This window comes from Magallana gigas, chromosome 4 (assembly GCF_963853765.1).
Source record: "Magallana gigas chromosome 4, xbMagGiga1.1, whole genome shotgun sequence".
NCBI classification, from domain to species: Eukaryota; Metazoa; Mollusca; class Bivalvia; order Ostreida; family Ostreidae; genus Magallana; species Magallana gigas.
In genome coordinates, this window is record NC_088856.1 from 14,147,271 (window position 1) to 14,167,150 (window position 19,880).

At 34.9% G+C, this 19,880-nt stretch overlaps 1 protein-coding gene, 2 long non-coding RNA genes and 1 other non-coding gene across 4 annotated transcripts in view; 1 reads left to right on the forward strand and 3 right to left on the reverse strand.

The window, feature by feature from the left end:
- Positions 1-263: 263 nt before the first annotated feature.
- Positions 264-2,290, reverse strand: LOC105348824 (uncharacterized). Its single transcript, XR_903668.4, has 3 exons — positions 2,047-2,290; positions 1,277-1,429; positions 264-954 (listed from the first exon to the last, which is right to left on the reverse strand). It is a non-coding gene; the product is annotated as an uncharacterized lncRNA (long non-coding RNA).
- Positions 2,291-3,118: 828 nt separating this feature from the next.
- On the reverse strand, positions 3,119-5,109 carry LOC105348826 (uncharacterized). Its single transcript, XR_002198333.3, has 5 exons — positions 4,976-5,109; positions 4,653-4,742; positions 4,494-4,558; positions 4,195-4,295; positions 3,119-3,275 (listed from the first exon to the last, which is right to left on the reverse strand). It is a non-coding gene; the product is annotated as an uncharacterized lncRNA (long non-coding RNA).
- Positions 5,110-7,230: 2,121 nt separating this feature from the next.
- LOC109617183 (uncharacterized) overlaps positions 7,231-19,880 on the forward strand; it is a 73,199-nt gene continuing 60,549 nt past the window's right edge. Inside the window, exons 1-2 of the mRNA XM_034448766.2 lie at positions 7,231-7,302; positions 7,887-7,972. Of these exons, the coding sequence (XP_034304657.1) occupies positions 7,907-7,972 (66 nt within the window). The 5' untranslated portion in view covers positions 7,231-7,302; positions 7,887-7,906. The remainder of the gene's footprint in view (positions 7,303-7,886; positions 7,973-19,880) is intronic.
- On the reverse strand, positions 11,536-11,610 carry Trnas-aga (transfer RNA serine (anticodon AGA)). Its single transcript has one exon. It is a non-coding gene; the product is annotated as a tRNA-Ser (tRNA).

The window sequence follows — 19,880 nt, forward strand, 5'->3', positions numbered from 1 at the left end:
AATCATGCGCTAATCATGCGAAAATCACATGAATAGTTTCTCATGCAAATATCATGCGAATATGTTCACATGATATTCGCATGAAAAATGTACAATTTTCATGCGAATAATTTTTCGTGTGTTTTTCATGCGATTAGATATTTGTGTCATATTCATATAAAATTCATGCAAAATTCACATGAAAATTGCATGTTTTTCATATAAAAATTTAATTATGACAAATCAATTTATAACACTTTAAAAACATTCTTTCATTCATATGTTGACATACTAGTGGCCTTTTTGTTAACAAATTTGACATTAAGACAACTAAACAATTTCTACATGTGTTGGAATTAATACATGTATAAATAAAAATTAGAATGGAGTTTACATTTTATCAAAATATAAATGTTTTTAAAACTTTTAAAGTCTTTGTTCATGTAAACATGTAAAACTTTGCCTTTACAATAGTCATTCACACCAACTGAGAGTTATATCTCTCTTCTTAGAAGGTCAGTATACATTAAGATTTTATTACATGTGTAATACTGTGCTGATTGCATTGGTCATTATTTAGGATACCGGTACATACTTTAAGTCTTATGTTTTTGAGATACAATTTATGAGTCTGTGTGTACCAAACCTGTTGAACGCAGTAAGTGAATTACATATAGGAAAATTTCCAGCTATATATTCAAACATAAAATTAATTATTTCTATGCTAGACAATGAAATTTCACTGAAAATTGTTAACACTGTGATACAAGTTTTCCATGATTCCAAGTGATATTGCACAGATGACAGTATATTTCAAAAGAATCCAGGCCTTTGTGGTCTCAAGTTTCAGTGTGTACCAATGTTATTGGACTGATGTTGGTGTAACCACTCTGGTGTCTGTATCATGTGCCTTTATCTTCCTTTTTCTGTAGTATGTCTCTTTATCCCTCTCCATATTTAAATATCTTTGTCAACCTTGTGTATATGCAAGACAAAATATAATTCATAATAAAACATGCAAACAAATGTACATGTATTGAGTACATGTATAACAGCGTAGAAGCACAAGATTTATACACTCAGATAAAATTAAAAAAAACAAAACAATCATAATGTATCTCTGTATTGAAATAACTTACAGTATGTTTTATTGATCAAAAGCAAATGAGATCAAGAGGTATATGTCCAACCTCTTTTATCAAAAATATGTTAATCCATGTCTGATTTTATATACATGTAATTACAAACTTTAGAAATATTCAAAACGCAAGGCATATTTCACCAAATAAATACTTACATGGTATCATCATATGGACAGTTTGATGTGCATGATTTCCCGAATGATATACATGTATGTTATTGTTATAGCCATCATATATACAACATATACTGGAGCAGCATTCACATATTCTTCTGTCTGTGTAACATTGCTTCGGATCTTAAAACAACCCTGTAGGAAAAAAATTAAAATGTTATGAACATTTTCAAACTGCATTTATACTGCTATAAATGGATTCACAGTGACAATATGCACAAAAATTATACATGTAGACCGGATCTAGGAGGGGTCAAGGGGATCCAGACCCCCTAAAAAACTCTTTAAATTTATATTATAAAATTCATAAAAATATGGCTTACTCCCCCTTTCAACCTTGTTACTCAATCAATCACCCCCCCCCCCACCCCCCCGGTCCGAATTTTTTTTCTGGATCCGCGCTTGAAATCAAATTGCGTGCTTGCAACCGCATGTTTAAAATATATATCTGCAGATTTATTTCGTATTCATTACGGTTACACTGTGTTCATTCATTCTTGTATAAGAAATACACAATAGATAGAAATTTATCCGAAGCTCTTATCCAAAGCTCTTTGGAGAAAATTGACAGACCCTCTGTCAACCCGAATTTCCCCGTATATTGTATAGTTACATGTAAAGACCTGCATCTAAGTTAAATAATAACAGTAGATTTTTTAGTGTTTAAACACGTATCTGGAAACGTTAGTTAACATATAACATGTAAACATAGAATATGCACACACTTGAAACATCTAGTTCTAGGTACGTACCTGCATGTTGACGATCCGCTCTTCTCCTATCCAGGATCACGAACTTTTCAATCGCTGAGTATATAATCGTAAGATAGATCGGACACATCTTGATGATGTTGATGTAAAGTTTCTGATGGCTTGCATCACTGATCAGCCAGAGCCGATGTACATAACTTTGCAGCTAGAGAAAATTCAGTCTGTCTGCATATGAGTTATCGCGGGAGATAACTCGAACGGGATTTCGGAAACGAAAAAAATGTTTGCAAGGGCTTACAAAAAAGATGCACATCAACCTGTAGTGCTTGAAATTTTTAATAATAATTATTCTAATCATATCTTAATTACAAAATCTGATCTGATCTCTTGATTTTTGGTATATTGCTCTATGTAAAATCAAACACCATCCTGACGGTTCTCAGTACCAAAAATTTACGCAATATGTGACGTCAGCGGGAACGAGACTCGAGTACAAAGTGAATGACAGAGGTAAGAAACATAGGCCTAAATGACATTTTTATGTATTATCGGAAGATCTCTGCTTCCCGTTTTGATAAATAAAAACCATCATTCGAAATTTTTGCAAATTATTATAAAGAATTCGTTACAATTATTTATAACTGCATAATAAAGATGTATTGTGATGATGAACAGAGCAAACTTTGCATATATCCTTAGCGTAATGTTATGGGCTTATGCAATAAAATATCTGATATCTTTTCCATTGAAGCATGACAAAAACATCCCTACGGATATGGAGTTGGTACTATTTGGATGGAGGTGTGAACATGATGACATGCCTGTTGGCTGTATAAAAAGTGAGGATAAATCAAAGTACTAAATATACGCATGAATTTCATGCCAAAACTTCAAGCGATTTTGACATAATTTTCATGCGAATATCATATGATAAAAATTTCGCACGATATTCATGCGAAAATGTAAATATTATGTTTCACTGTTGTTTCATGCGAATATCATGCAAATATCATGCAATTTTCATACAAAATACTATGCAGCTTAATTCAATAATCTTGAAATCTTGATCTCTTTTTATCTAAATTTGAGAATATAATCTGTTATATTTTGAAAAGAAAACTGAAGTCCTAATTAATTTGCTTTATACAGAATTAACATTAACAGAAAACAATGACAATAATCTTCTTAGGAAAATCTTTTTTATTTAGATAAGAACATAATTCAAATTTCTTCTTCTTCCACTTCTCGAAAAGGCTTGTTTCTTCATCAATCTACAAGAAAATTTACATAATGCAGTGTTCTTGAAATTTTCCTATTACTGAATGGCATACCGGTATCCATTTTGAATGTGAATTATTAATATTGGCAGATAAAAACTAAATTCATTGATATATGACATGCAGTTGATAACATGATAAATGCTCGTTAAAGCAGATTTGATCAGATACAATAAATTTCTGATTGTCATATCCGAATACTACCATTCTCACTTTAAAATATCACTCTGATCCATGTCCTTGTTGTTATTTTATGCTTTCAGTTTGTGAGTTTATTACATAAGCCAAATCTCTCACCTGAGCATCAATAGCCATAACTTATCAAATCTACTTTATGCTGCCAAATACAAAACATTTGGACAACTTGGAAGAGTACTGTTCATTTTGTTTAAGAGGATTTTCAAATTTTTCCTCATATAATCATCAAGCCCCTTTTGTTGTTTCAATTATTTAGGAAAATATTTCTAAATGTCAAAAACAATTTCTATTGTGGCCCAACCCTAGGAACCATTACATGTATATGAACAAATTTGAATCTACAATACCTCAAAATGCTTGCATACAAGTTTCAGCTATTTGGACCAAAGGCTTTTAAGATTTTTTTATCATTCTAATTTCACTAAAAGAAGGTGTGACTTTTCATTGTTAAATTAACAAACTGGAATTCCCTTTCACCTTATAATGTTTTGTGTCAAGTTTGATTAAAATTGGCTCAACTGTTCTGGAGAAGGAGAAAATGTCAAAAGTTTACAGAGGGATTGAGACTGTCCTGACACAGAATTAAGACAGACAATAGTGATCAACACATGAACTTTTCGCTCAAGCCGTTTGTTTGAATCACTTAAATGAGCTTCAATGTTAAACATTGATCCAAATTATTATACAATTCTTAAATAGAAGAAGTATTACTTACCACTGTATCCATGAATTCTTCCGGAATGTTGTTGGTTGTCATGCTGTTAAAATATTTTCCAAAGAGTCTTTGCAAATCTGCATGTGCAAACTTAAGGTTCTCTGCAAATATTATTGTTGTATAATTATTAAATGATTTCATTCCTGTTTGATCTTATAAATATCTAGATATGATTAAGTAATACAGCTATGGTAATCTTGATATTCATTAATGGATTTCTTATTTAATATTTTTCACATCTCCTACACAAATTCTTAACAAAACTACATGTAAGTTGTTGTGCTTACTCAATTACGAACCTGCTATTAATGGTGGAAAGACACTCTGGAAAAATATGGAAGGATCTTTTCTTCTCTTCTTTTGACTTTTGGAAGAAAACAAGCATATGTAATGAACAATTTTCAGGATTGGCTCGAGTATAGAATCTCAGTATATTTAGTACTTTGATTTATCCTCACCTTTTATACAGCCAACAGGCATGTCATCATGTTCACACCTCCATCCAAATAGTACCAACTCCATATCCGTGTAGGGATGTTTTTGTCATGCTTCAATGGAAAAGATATCAGATATTTTATTGCATAAGCCCATGACATTACGCTAAGGATACAAGCAAAGTTTGCTCTGTTCATCATCACAATACACTGCAGTTATAAATAATTGTAACGAATTCTTTATAATAATTTGCAAAAATTTCGAATGATGGTTTTTATTTATCAAAACGGGAAGCAGAGATCTTCCGATAATACATAAAAATGTCATTTAGGCCTATGTTTCTTACCTCTGTCATTCACTTTTTACTCGAGTCTCGTTCCCGCTGACGTCACATATTGCGTAAATTTTTGGTACTGAGAACCGTCAGGATGGTGTTTGATTTTACATAGAGCAATATACCAAAAATCAATAGATCAGATCAGATTTAGATGAGTGTCAGTTAGGATATAATCAGGATAATACATGCATGGATATTTTGTTTTATCAGCGAGTGTTTTAAGAGAAGCAGATCGACATTTATATGGCTTGACCATCCTTTCCTCTGTCAATGTGTACAAAGAAAGGCAAAAGTGTAACACTACACCGGATATTATGAAATATGACTTTGGTAATTATCAACGGTATAAGACCTAAACTACTAGAAAAGTGCTGCTAGAATAATGTGCTTCGTTGTTTTAAATGAAAAATACGTAGTATTTTCAATGAAATTATAGAAGTTGAGAGGGTTTCCGATAAATATTTACAATATCTTTATTATGCGATTAACAATAGGATCTAGCAGTAATACCACTAAACATGAACTAATTGCCGATCGAATTATAGTAGCAAACATACCAATAAACGTCGGGGTAGTGTTACACTTTTTCATTTTTTGTTAAGGTAAAAAAGTGATCTATTTTTAACTGTCACGTGATACCATGGCTCGGCAGCTTCAAAGATCGAGTCGATTCCGAAGTAGAAAAATGATATCTTTGGGAACACATTCACTTGGTATTCATATTCAGCACTGGTTTTATAAAAATGAACAGTTTTTAAATTGATCATAATTTTGACGGTCATTAAACTCGGAGTTGCCTTAACCTACCCGCGAATTCAAAATGTCTCTGTTACAGTTACACAGTGGGGCGTTAATCGTGTACGTCCAGCTCTACAAGCACATGCACTGTCGTCTAGGCGACGGCCTGAATACAGCTAGCGACTCTCCTATCGATCGGTTACCTGAGTCTCGTAATGCATCTAAATATAGACAGGGGCACATTTATGAAACAAACAACAAAAATAAGGTCAAAGAGGTTTATCTATATGAAATGAAAATGTACATATGTATAAAAACATTTGGGAATTTTATGTGGAATTATTTTTGCGCGCTACATGTATCAGTTAGTGCATTACAAGAAGACCTTTCATAACCTCATAAACGTGCGCACCCCCACAAAAAATGGACCGAACTGACAACAATTGTTTCTGCAAATACTGACTATGAATTACGAAAACATTAAATTGAATACTATAGAAGGATTCAAAATTAATTTCTTTACAACTTTGCTTAATAATGCATTAAAAATGTTTATTCCTTTTTAAGTTATTGACAAGAAACTTTGGACGCCTCTAACTCCCTAATTATAAGGGCCAGCCCCTTTTTCGGTATACCGAATGAAAGGTCTGGGTAAGACCAATAACTTTTAAAATACATGTTATAACAAATTTTTATCAGGTAGAAAACTAACACGGAAAATGCGCGAATTTTATTGATTTTTTTTCTTACCTTTGTTTCAACATCTATACCACCCTTTTTTTTGCATTCAAATAATAAATAAAATATATCTCGCACAAATTCAATGTATTAGCTTCCAAACCAGCCCATCTTTGAGACTCTGCCAGTCACCGTTAAAGCTAAACCCCCTGGACAAAAGAAGTCGTTAAATTTTACTAAAAGGGAAATAACTCAAAACCGGATAGGGATTTTCCTCAACTAAAAACTTAAAAACCTTTTAACTTATTTGAAATCAAATACATTTAGTCCGTATTTTCAAAAGTTTTATTTTTTCTAGTTTGATATACGGTGTATGTGACATAAGAATGTTTTGAGGTGAAAAGGACATATTGTTTAAAATATATCAACGAGTACTCAACTATCGCTCTACTTAAGGATCCAATAAATCGATTACGCCAACTAAATAAATTTGACATCCCTACTTATGTTTTATTAATAGTATCATTACTAGATAACTGCATTTGAAAAGTTTGGCATTTAAAAGCTTTCACAAGCATTTCAACTTTCAACATTGTACTTGTTGTGTAGATAAAAGGCTCTTCAGTTTGTCTATTTTTAAAACAAGTAAACAACTCTCGTTTTGATGAAAATAATAAAAGTGCTGCTTTGCAGGTTTGTTAGCTTATTGGGTAAATAATAAGCGGGTATGACCATATAAAAATTTGGATGTGTAAAATGGTGTATAAATCAATAAACTAAAAAACCCTCATATTCTAAACCAGATCTGACGTAATCAACTGTTTTGATCAACACAGTGGGGTTTTCCGCTTGTTCCTCTTTCGGTTTGTATTTTAAATGCGCATTAAAGATTGTCTAAAAGGCCATCCGATGCATATTAGGTAAGTAAAATATTTCATCTTCTTTAATATATAATTATAGAGAGAGAGAGAGATAAGCGCAATATTGTGTCGCGTTGATAATATCTTCAAGTTTTGACATTTTTATGTAAAAACAAAACAAAACACTAACAATTTAAATGTATCAACTCAATGTTTAAAGAAAGATGACATCATGACACCAATTTTACAATGACTGAGATTTCTGAAATATGTCCGTGAGGAACGATTGAACCAACGCATTTTAAGTTTTTATAATGCTTTGACAGTTTTTAAAACTCTGGAGAATAAACGAATTTTTGTTTTGTTTTATGTACTGTGTATGTGTATGCATAAAATTTAATGTAATTATTCTTGCAATTTCAGCAAACATTTTGCAATTTCAGTACATATGCGTTATTTAACTATGACACTAATTTTTGGCCATGTTGTAAAGCAATCAAATCATATCAAGATCATATCAAGATAACGAAACTTACCATATCCTTGCTACTGTAGTTCTTTATCCCCAAAATGCTCGATTAGTGAAAGAAATTGTTGTTTGCAATTTTAATAATAAATATCTTGCATGTATTCATATATTACAGGGAGAAACAATAGACTGAAAATGGGACATCAGTTGTTCCTCATACTTCTAGTCTTCAACACACTTGTAATTGTTTCTGAAACTTCGGTAAGTACATGTACCATGTTATGAAAACCATTACTTCAGCATAATTTACAGGTAGGCATTATAAAAATAGTGCCTGTTTGGGAGGGTAACAGTTGAAATTGACACTCCGAGAAAACCATTTTCAACCTACGCAAAGCGGAGGTTGAGAATGGTTTTTTAGGGGTGTTTATTTCAACTGTTCCTCCCCCCCCCCCTTTCCCAAACAGGCACTATTTATTTTATTATTCTGAATGTCTTTATTTTAACGAAATATTTACTTCTTTCATATAGGAATAACGTGATTTCCACGGCGAACCATAATTAACGCACATGTAATAACTCGTTGTGTTACCCGTTGCAAAGTGTTTTGCTAACGCTGAGTGTAATAGAAAGAAATAAAAACTGCGCCTCAATCATCAGACTTTAGTATCTTACCTGAAAGTATATTTAATTACTTGTAGCTTTCAGTATTTAATGAAAAGAGTTTTATTTTTAAAGAATTGGTATATATGTCACCTAAAACTGAACAACCACCTGATTTAGAAGCAGATACATTGAAACGGTGCAAGACACGTTTCAGTTTTTATTTAATGCAAATAAAAAGAGTGGTATACTCCGTAGGTGTTGAAACAGAGATTAGAAAAATTTGCCCCAAAATTCGTGTATTTTCCGTTTTAGTTTTCTACCTGATAAGTTGTTATAAGATGTATTTCACAAATTGTGGGTCTCACCGGACCTTTCATTTGGTAAGAAGAAAACGGGGAGTTAGAGGCTTCAAAAGTCTTTTGTCAATAACTTATAAAGGAAGAAAAATGTCTAATGCATTATTGAACTAAAGTTGTTGAGAAATTAATTTTGATTCCATCCCTAGTATTGAATTTGATATTTGTGTAATATATTAGGCAGTTTCTACAGAAACAATTTCAGCCGGGTCGCTCCATTTTCCGTGGGGGTGTGAATGTACATGACGACATGAAAATGGGTTCTTGTTATGCAATAACTGATACATGTAGCGTTAAAGATGATTCAACAAAAATTCCCAAACGTTTTAATTTATATGTACATTTTCGTTTCATAAAAATGAACCTGTTTGACTTTATTTTAGTTGGGTTTTTTTTCAAAATCTTGCTCCTCTCTATATTTCGGTGCATTCCGAAACTCGGGTAATCGATCGATAATAGAGTCGATAGCTGTGTAAAGGCCGTCGCCCAGACGACAGTGCCTGCCTTTGTAGAGTGCACGTAAACAAATGTTTAAACGCCCCGCTGTCTTACTGTAACGGAGACATTTGAATTAAATGGAAGATGTTTAATTAAAATGGTTCCATTACATGGTAATTAAACTAAATTTTTCTACAATACACGACATTACAAAATACTGATTTACGATGAAGATAAATATTATTATTATGGAGATGATTTCTAAAAAAAAAATTACTTAATATTTATCAATATTACTATATGTTTAATCCAAAGCCGTTACGGTTGTCAGGGAATTAGATATTGATTTTGACTCGCCCCGCGTTTCGCGTCTGCTTTTAATTATTTACAAATCAACAGCAAACAAAAATATTAAACAGTCTTTATCAGCAATTTATTAATTGCCATGGCAACCAATTTCATTCATTTAGGGCCCAAATACACAGTTTTTAAGTTGGAAAATAAAGTAAACTCAAAGTCACAGGACAGGCTTATTCATACATTTTCAAGATATTTCACACATACTATACATAGTACAAATATAGATGTACATGATGCAAGAGAAAGAAATTCTCAATGTCCTTGTTCATTTTAAAGCTGGTTGCTCAAAGATGGCCAAAATTTCTAAATTTTGATATTTCAATTTTCACCCTGTAATTTTGAAAGTCTCTCAAAAATTGCAGGCAACGAAAAAATAAATCAATTGCAAATTTTAAAACATCATATTTATATAGAATATTATTTATAAAAACTAGAGCGGGTATCTTTTTCGTTTTTGTTTATTTTACTTACAAAATTTGTTAATAAACAAATAATTATGAACTCTGTAACTTGCTTGCAACTTGATATTTGACTTTCAAGTTTTGACATTGCATTATAAACTTCTATATTTATCAGTATAAACATTGAAAAAGGAAAAATAAAATTTGAAAATTTTAAGTCAAATCGTGTCCAAGTCCCTTTAATAGCTGCAACTGAATTGAATTGCATAACAGGGCTCACCATTAACTAAAATATTAACCTGTTCTTCGGGCAAGTTGCTTACTTGTGTAAATGCTATTATAAATTGTAATTTGTCATTGAAAAGTATGGAAAAATTATGAATGGCATATAAAAAAAAATTATAGAAATTGATAAGAGTATGGTTGGTCTCCACGTTATTTACTGTCACAAAATATTTCATTAAAAATTATCCTTATTGTTATATATAATATCACTCAAGAGAAGAATATTTTAATCAATCTGCTGGTGCGTTCTAGTGAAATTACACTGACATGAAGATTTAGAACATTTATTTCAGTAACTAAGCTACTATAAATAGTTTGGATATAGGTTTTTCAACCTTCACTAAAATTTCATGTTTCTTTTTTCTTATACTTAAAGTTTGATCTGTTCCATTTAATTTTTCATGACATTTTATGAGATCTATCATCATATCATAATTGTTCGAGAAAAATGAATTGTAAACCAGGCAAGTGTTTGTCCAAATACAAAGATCAGCTGGACACAGCAACTGGACAAGTGTAACTGTTGATCCCTGCATGATAGATAATATACTATCAGCTGATTTGAATATCTACATGTTACATCACTTTTTGATTAATTTTGTTTAATATCATCAACTCACATTTTCTGTTCTATGTCTCCCTTTTGACAGATTCTGTTGTAATGGTAAGAGCCAAATTCATTTATTTCTGCAGCATACACATAATCCTACAATTGTATTTTAATATATTCACAGCAAATTTATAACAAAATGAATCATTTTAAACAAATTCCCAAATTATTTTTACCTTTACATTACTTTAATGCTGTTAACTTTACATGTACATTTATAATCTAAATTAAGTAGTCTGTAAATTAAGTAGTTCTATTTCCACCACTGTTTGCTTAATTAAGATGGCTCAAATCAGCAAAAAAAAAATCCAACCCAAAAACAACTTAGGTATGAAATATAACATGATGCGAAAGAAGAACATAAATCAAAAAAGTGAAAAACATTTTTATTTTTTTTTTGGGGGGGGGGGGGGGAGTATTTGTATTTTCTATTACTTTATGTAATAATATACAGAAAACCTAAAATTATCAATTAAAACAAAATAATAACCACTGAAATTTCATATTGTGAATAACATGAAGAACCTGGGTGATACTCTTGTAACGGGATGGGAGGAATGATGATGGACCAGACCGGGATTCTGAATCTCTAGTCAGTCTACCAACTGAGCTATCTGGCACCGGTATTCGAACCGGTCTGACCGTCACATTCCTCCCCCTTAAATGATCTTCGCCCTCGAAGATCACCCCAGGCTCTTTCCCTGGCAGGAGTTCACCTGTCAGTTCCAGGGGTTGGTCACGGCACCAAATGTAACGGGAGAAATAATGACGGACCAGACCGGGATTCGAACCCGGGCCTCCTGAATCTCTAGTCAGGTGCTCTACCAACTGAGCTATCTAGCGCCGGTATTCGAACCGGTCTGACCGTCACACTATTAATAATTGGAGAGGGATATTTGTGTTTGCCAGGGGAATCTGATGCCTGATTTTTAAAATTTACTCTGTACAATAACATGTAGACCTGAGATGTATTCGTTGAGAAAATCAACAAGCAATGGAAGCTTGAACAGACGATTGGTTGAAAGTTATTTGATTTGGATGTGAATATACATACCTTGACCAGATGGAATAAGGACTGCATCTTATCTCCATAGACTGCCTTTTTATGATCCCATTTCTTCGCTTGCTCATGAGGTTTTTAAACATATATATTCCAGAGATTTTGGGTTAATTTAATCTAACCACATCACTGATATCAAATCTGACTTTCACATAAAATGCATGGCAATGATGGATTTCTGTAATCGCTGTGGGTACCTCAGAACTATGCTCGCCATGGGTTGACACTCTAGAAGAGTACACACTGCGAGTCTTTCCATCTTGGACCACACCATCAGTTCGGGGTGGGGGTGTTTAATTGTATTGCATTTCTATATAAGTGTTGCAGGTTGGTAGCTCATTAGTTTCCTTGGTTGAGTGCTGGATTCGTATGTCAGATTACCGAAACTTATGTAGAGGAAATCGCTGTCCTGTTCACTTGATCATTTTGTACAAGACAGTCACGTGTTTACAAAAGGTTTGAATACAGCACAGATCAGTAATTAAGCTAAATCCCAATAGCGTTTGGGTTCATTTCCTATTCACCAAATTCATTAGAGACTAACTCTAAATACACTAAAACTTAAATCACATGCTTTCTCCACCCCATTTGATCTATGTTTTTTCCAACGTCTGCTTTTGCCATGTTGTTGTGACGTCTTTTTTTTGTACTTCAATACAGAAGAGTCAACAAAGGGAAGTAACTTTAAGTTGGATTTTGTGGAAAAGCGGTAACTTCAACTAGTTAGTTGTATGTTAAAGCAAGTGAATATACCCAAGCCAATTTTGATTGTATTTATTAGACCAAGGTCTTATCTTTTTACAAAAATGTTTATTCCCGGTTTCAACTGCATGCTTAAAATTAAATTGATATTATTTAATGTGCCTGTTTTTCACTATTTTATAAGCTAAATCTATGAAACAAAAACCGATGGTATTGTTATCTGTACATTTCACTTAAATCAATTTATGTGTACAAGTACATCGATTACTTGCTTATAAAATTAAACCAATGTCATGATCAAACCTTCATGTATTTAGGGAGCATACGAGTTATTTATATAATGGTACTCTGTATGTTATTTTGGCCAGAAGCAAAATGTTCCAATGTCGTTGCTATGGAAACTGAGTATGAACTGTCAAAAATATACCCACAGAGGGTCTTCATATGGAACACTCTTTCAAGTCAGAGAGATAAAATTCAATTCTATGATAGTGCGTGGCCACGTATTTTTGGTATTTACAGAGAATGTATGTTAAAGAATAAAACGGTAATTAAAACTCTGCAAAAGCTATTTAACTTTTTTTTTGAAAGTTACAAAATACCATCTTTTTGGAAAAAGGCAATACTATTTCATATACTTAATAAACTTAATATAAAGTTAAATATTAGCTTAATATAAAACTTAATATACGTAATACAAAGAAATCGAAGATAAATTAAGTGAGAAGAGTTTCTTGTGAAATTTTACGCGTGTGATTTTTATGATGAGATAATGTATAAATTGACGTGTTTTTAATTAAAATATGACATCATGCTGCTTATTGTTACGCCATATCGATCAGAGGAATTTTTACTCAATCGATCGCGAACACCCAAATGTCACAATGAAATGGAGAAGAAATTCCTTAGCTATCAAGAGTGCAGTCTGGTTTGGCAATGTTGCGCACTCTATCCATTTCGTGAATTGATCTATCACAGCAAGGACTTTTACATTTCCATGTTCATTAGGTGAAAATGGGCTAAAAATATTTAGGTACACATGCTCCATTGGAGATCCCGCATGGTGACGCTGGAGCGAGGCCTTGGACTTGACAGACGACTTCTTATTCTTGTTGCACACGGAACATGATTGAACATACTCCCGACAGTCTTGGGACATTCGGTACCACATGTAATACAGCTTAGCTCGCAGCAAGTATTATCATGGCCGAGGTGGGCTGATGACTTCATGTCATGACAACAGTGCAAGACCTCTTGTTGCATGGTCTTATGGACAAACAGGCAAAGTCTTCTTTGTGAACCATTCAGCCAGGCATAAAATATTAGTCAATCTCTTACTATCAATTGATTCTTGCACATCCAGTATGACCTTGATGCTGGGCTACTCAATAAGAAATAATGTGGTGTAGGTGGTCCCTCTAGCCATTGGAACACCACTGAAAGATAAGCATCCTCATGCTGCAATTTAATTCCTCCCTTTGGCAATGTTTCTGCCCAATTAATTTCACAAGTGAGATCACCTGTCGGTATAGCTTTATCTGCAATAAGTATTGCAACAACATTGCCTTGGGGCTCATGAGTTTTGATGGTTATGGTACTACATTGTCAACATCCTCTGAAAACCTCTCCCATTGTTGGCATGCTCCTCCACAAGGAAGGAATTTTAAACTAACACATGCATGGTAAGAATCACATGGCTCTAATTTAGCCGGTATACGTGACAGGCCATCTGCATTTTAATACATATTGCCACTACAATGAACAATTTGCATGTCAAACTGAGAAAGTTCTTCTAACCATCGAGATAGTTGTTATTCGAAACAACTAAGCTGTTATGATCCGTCCGGATAGTGAAACGTCGTCCCAAAAAATAATGCAAAAAATGGCGACAAAACTTCACAACCGCCAAGAGGACCTTGCGTGTGGTGCAGTATTTGCGTTGCGCTGGCAAAAGGACATGGCTAGCATATGCGATAGTCTTCTCCTTTCCTTTTTGTAACTTTATTCAGCCCCTATTGTAGAGTCTGATGAATCACTGTATAAGATGAACTCGTCAGTATGCGTTGGGTACGCAAGACATGGGGCTAAAGACAAGGCTCTCTTTAAGCAATCAAATGCTGTTTGATGATCTGGGGTCCACTGAAATTGCTTAGCCTTAGAGCCTGTTAGCTCATACAGATACTTTTAAATCCCTGCATAGCCCTGTACATGCTCCCGATGGTAAATACCATACACAAGGAATGATCCAACTTCCCTCTTATTTGTAAGAACTGGCCACGACTTCACAGCATCCAACTTGGCTGGTGAAATGCTCACCCCATCTAGACTGATTCTCTTGCCCAGGAACTAGCATTCTGTCTGGGACAAGAAACATTTCCTGGGCTTGAGTTTCAGGTTATATCGTTGGAAGCGTTCCAGCACCTTGCTAAGATTCCGAAAATGTTCCTCGAACGAAAAACCAAGACATTAACATCATCTGTATAACTCTCTGGAACGTGGCAGGCGCATTACAAAGCCCAAACCCAAGGCGAACATGCTCAAATTATCCAAACATGGTAATGAATGCTGTCTTTTTTCGATCAGCTTGGTCAATTGGACCATGTCCAGCGTACTAAAATATATTGAGACTGACAGTGTACAGAGACAGTCTTCTATGTTCGGGAGGGGGTCGGAGTCCTTGACTGTCTTTTGGTTTAGCTGGCGGTAGCCAATGCACCATCTGACTGACCCGTCCTTCTTCCGTACTGACAAAGGCGCAGATGACCATTATGTAGTCGAGGGCTGTATAACGTTGGCATCTAACATCTTTTGTAAGTGAGCCTCTTCTTCCTTCTCAAATCTAAAGAGAGTTCTACGCACTTTTGTCGCACTGGAGAGGCAGATCCTGTGTAAATCTGATGCTTTATCTCAGAAAAACACCCGAAATCCATGTCATGTTTTGCAAAGACATCTTTGTATTTCACAAGAAGTGTCTTTACTTTTGCCGACTCCTCTGCATTCAAAGTACAAGTCGCACATGTGAGTTGACAAATCCGGATCCTCTGGTGTGGTCACATTGTAAACAGGTACAGATCCTCTTATGTCAAAGTGTCCTACTGTCTTTAAGTCTTCGCCCAGGTCTACTGCATTGCCATGTTCTTTCCAGGCTTTATAACAATGGTACCATTTGTGGGATTCAAAATGTTGACTGCAGTCACATTGCCTGGATCAATAACGGTCGCTGCCATGACAAATTTTGAATTTGCACAAATATCTGTATTTGCAGGGATAACTGTCCTTTTCTGCACACAGTTTTTAAAGCGCTAAGCATAGCTGCAGCGCTTTTTTTGTCGCCAGATTTCTAAACATACTTTCACTTTCGTTTTCGCGTTTCCTATATACCGCCACCTACTGGCGGATGCTGGAGAAGTCGTATCATGGAGAAGTGGTACTCTGGACATATCATAACTATGCAGTAGGGAGAACTTAATTATCTTCAAGTTATCCTGCATGCAGATGCATTTGTTCTACCAGTATTAAATTTAAAAAAACAAATGATATCGATTTCCAGAAATTGCTAAAAGTTTAATATCAAGCATTTTCAAACATGTTTTAAGGCAGATTGTTATATTGTAAATTGTAAATTTTGACTTTACAGTCAAATGGATAAATCATTATATGCTTCAAAATAAAGATACACTTACATTTATTGCGAAATGCTTTTATCATGTTTATTATGATTTTTCAAAAAGTCATCAGCGTTTTGTTTTCACTGTAACACGACAGCATACATTAATCATTAAAAAAAATTACGCATTCTATAACCGAGACATATCCAAATTCTACATCATTTCAGAATTCTGAGTAAGTGCATTTTTCTCAGTTACTTACAATATGATTCTTTACATGTATTTTCATATCAATCGATATATTTTAACACTTTCTTCCCGACTTAGCGCTTTTCAGTACTTTCAGTACTTTGATTTCTAATGTCACTGTTGTTGCCATCCTAAGCCCTCTTTGCAATTACTGAAATGGTGCAGCTTCCAAATTGTAAAGTGTTATCCTTGCGGTCCACAAGGCATTTGTGTTTTAGGAGGAAATCTAATCAAAGCAAGATACTGTTTGCTATATCTGCTGCACACAGGTCATTAAAGTAGGTTTTACCTAAGCAGATGGGAATATCTCTTATCACCGCCCCTAAGGTATATGAACTGGATGTCAACATGAAGTCCTAATTCTCTGGGAAGCTAGTGAAAGGTTTATTACAGACACTTGTGCAGCAGTATCTACAATGGCAGAAACTCTTTTAAACTGTATTTGGACAGGAATCACCAAGCGAGCAACGGTAATCCCCTTCACTAATACTTCTTTTACATTCATTTCATTAAAATAAATTCGGTGTTACCGAGCTCATCATCAGACACAAAAGATGCGTCCAGAGTGTCCCCTAGGTCTTCATGACAACGTTCATAACTCTTATCTAAACTCTTATCCATCAGTAATGTATGGCCACAACTTACTGATTGGACTGAGTGTTGGTCGACCCGCTCAGTCCGTTCAAATTTACATCCCTCCTGCTTGGGCTTAGGCTTCTCCGTTGACCTTTAGCTTGTATGCAATCCTTTTATAAGTGGCCATTTTCCTTGCATAAAGCCTTTGAGGACTTGATGGTGGTGAAGGAGATCTAGATCTGGGTCGATCTCTTTTTTCCATTAGCCCTATAATTTTAATGATTAGGCCTTCAAACTTCACAGAAGAGTCTTGTTTTGATTCTTGAAGGGTGCGGGTAAACGAATCTTATGTCGTAGGCCCAACAAACTCATCGTGGGAAATGACACGGCGAGTATGATAATTCGCTCTTGAGCCAAACAGTGCCTTGCGATTGTTCACAGCAGCTTTGACATACTTCAGTGTCTTGTAGATACTTTTGGAGTTCTTTTCCATTGCTAGATGGGCCGTCTCTTTGTCGTTACATCCCATCAGTAATGTTTCCACTGCCATTTGGTCAAAAGTACTGCCATTGGCTTCTGGGAGCCACTCCATTGCTAGGAAATGCATCCTCTTTGAAAACTCCTCAAAAATTCCTTCCTCTCTCTGTTGTACAAACTGTAATCGGCGTCTGGCAGACATAGGTGCCTCCTTAATACTGAATCGCCTTGACGTCTTCAAAAGGTCCAGGTAGTTGCACATTGTCAGCTTACGAGCAAAATCTAGTACCTTGTCCTGCACTCCAGCATTAGTGATTTACTTGCCTTTTAAACTGAAATATAACGGAACCCCAGTTTTTGTCACCACGACGTAGAGGCAATTTCGGTAATGTAGGGCTTCCTCGTGACTACCTGCTATGAGCTTTTCTTCTTGATAAGAGATAGGAGTCATCACACTCACTGGAATCTTCTAAGTTGGTGAGTAAGCTGTATATAGTGGCCGTAATGCGTCTATGTCGTGCTTCCTATGGTCAATTCTGGTGTACTTATCTCCTCGAGGTGAACTCTGACTGCCAAATTCAGAATGCATGCTTGTTCTACCTAAACTGCTACGGGTTGAGAAGTGAAACGGAGGGACTCCTGAAGAAGGAAATACAGTAAATAACTGTATTGGTCTAGTCTCCAAAGGCAGGTGTGACCCAACTCCAGTCAGCGTGCCCCCACTTCATAAAACCGAGACCCCCGACGTTGTATACCATGAAGCAGATGGTGTTCCGGGTTCTTATTAAATTCCTGTTCTACTTAGGGTGTAGGAAGGTACTGTTGCAGCATGCTTGGCATTTGTACTGGTGTTCGTCTCTCTAATTAATTCTCGTTGAAGTTCGGAAATTTGACCCTCTTTATCTTTTAGGATAAGTCTTATGGAGTTCTGCCTTTTGCCTCTGTAATCTGCCTTGCTGCATTGTAAATCTTTGATGCAACTCCTCCTTTTCCCTATAGCATACCTCTAGTTTTTGGTAACGCTTCTCAGTTCATTTGCAAGATCATCATTTTCCATAGAATCACTCATGGGTCTGGTATTATCATCTATTGCAATCAGGCCATCATTGTTCACTGCTCCCATACATCTTCCCTAATTCTTGAAGCATACGTCAATAGTTTAACGGAGATGGGGAGATCCAGGATATCTGTGAGCTGAAATATGTTTCGAGCTTTCTTTTCTCCAATGTTATCTAAAGTCTGGAGTTCATCTTTAGAGCTGTTTGGATACGTATAGGCATTTTCAATTTAATTCAAACCAATATACAAAACTGTTAGTACATCAGAGTGTTAAGTCAAGGATGGAAAGGCTGTATAAGTAAGCGAGAAGATAGCCTAATGCATATTATCTCCTGCATTTAAAAGATTATACCACCCCCCTCCAATATGGAGGAAATTTGAACGATTGATAATTTATTGTAAAAAGCACCTAACCACTTATATATTCACTGAAATATACACAAACTATCTAATTTAATTGCATTCAAAAGAAAATCTAGGATTTATAGCGATATTTAGAAGATAACTGCGATCGATAATTTCCTAAAAACACATGGCCGGATGTTCCACGCCGTTTTAACCTCGTCGCCAATGTTGTAATGGCATTTATTACCAAAAATACACAAAGTACACAAAACAATCTATGATACGACGACTGGCGCACACAGCAGCGAGTATCCGACAAGGTGAGTCGCACACAGCAGTTTCAGACCGAACACAGCAGGTTAAAGTACAACAAAGTGGTTTTAGTGCTTACACACAGGAATGGAGTCTTCGTCTTCCTCACAGACATACACATAAGGGGCACAACACGAAAAACATACAGGGGCTCAGTACGGGGTACATAATACATAATATGCAGTCCGTACTACAAATGTATAAACTTTCAAAGAAATACAAATCTCTAAGTCTCCATGAAATAAATCTAATTATTTCATTAAACTTAATAATTACGTAAAACCCATACATATTTACATCGCAACGTGTTACGGGGTTCAGTCTTCTATACTATTACGCATGCGTATTTACTGTAAACAAAACTCATGCAGGACTTGCGAATATTCTCCTGGACGTAATTTGTTGATAGAAATATGGCTTTCCTATGCTTCTCCCATGCAATAATTGATCAAAGTCTTTAAATTAACCACAATTATTAGTTTGTAAGCATGTATTTTGCGTGTTTATCACAGGAGTTGCTTTAACTTAAATTCATTTTTGTACGTGAGGCCCCCTGAGGGGTTATTTGACACATTTTTGTCTATTTATTTTAAAATAAACCAAAATTGGCAAACCATTAATTAATTATCGAAAAGTGATGATGTGTTCCGTTTAGAGAGTTCCTTTTATCTCGTATACCATGATGACCGAAGTCGGACGAAGATCTTGTAGTTTTCAGCACGTGT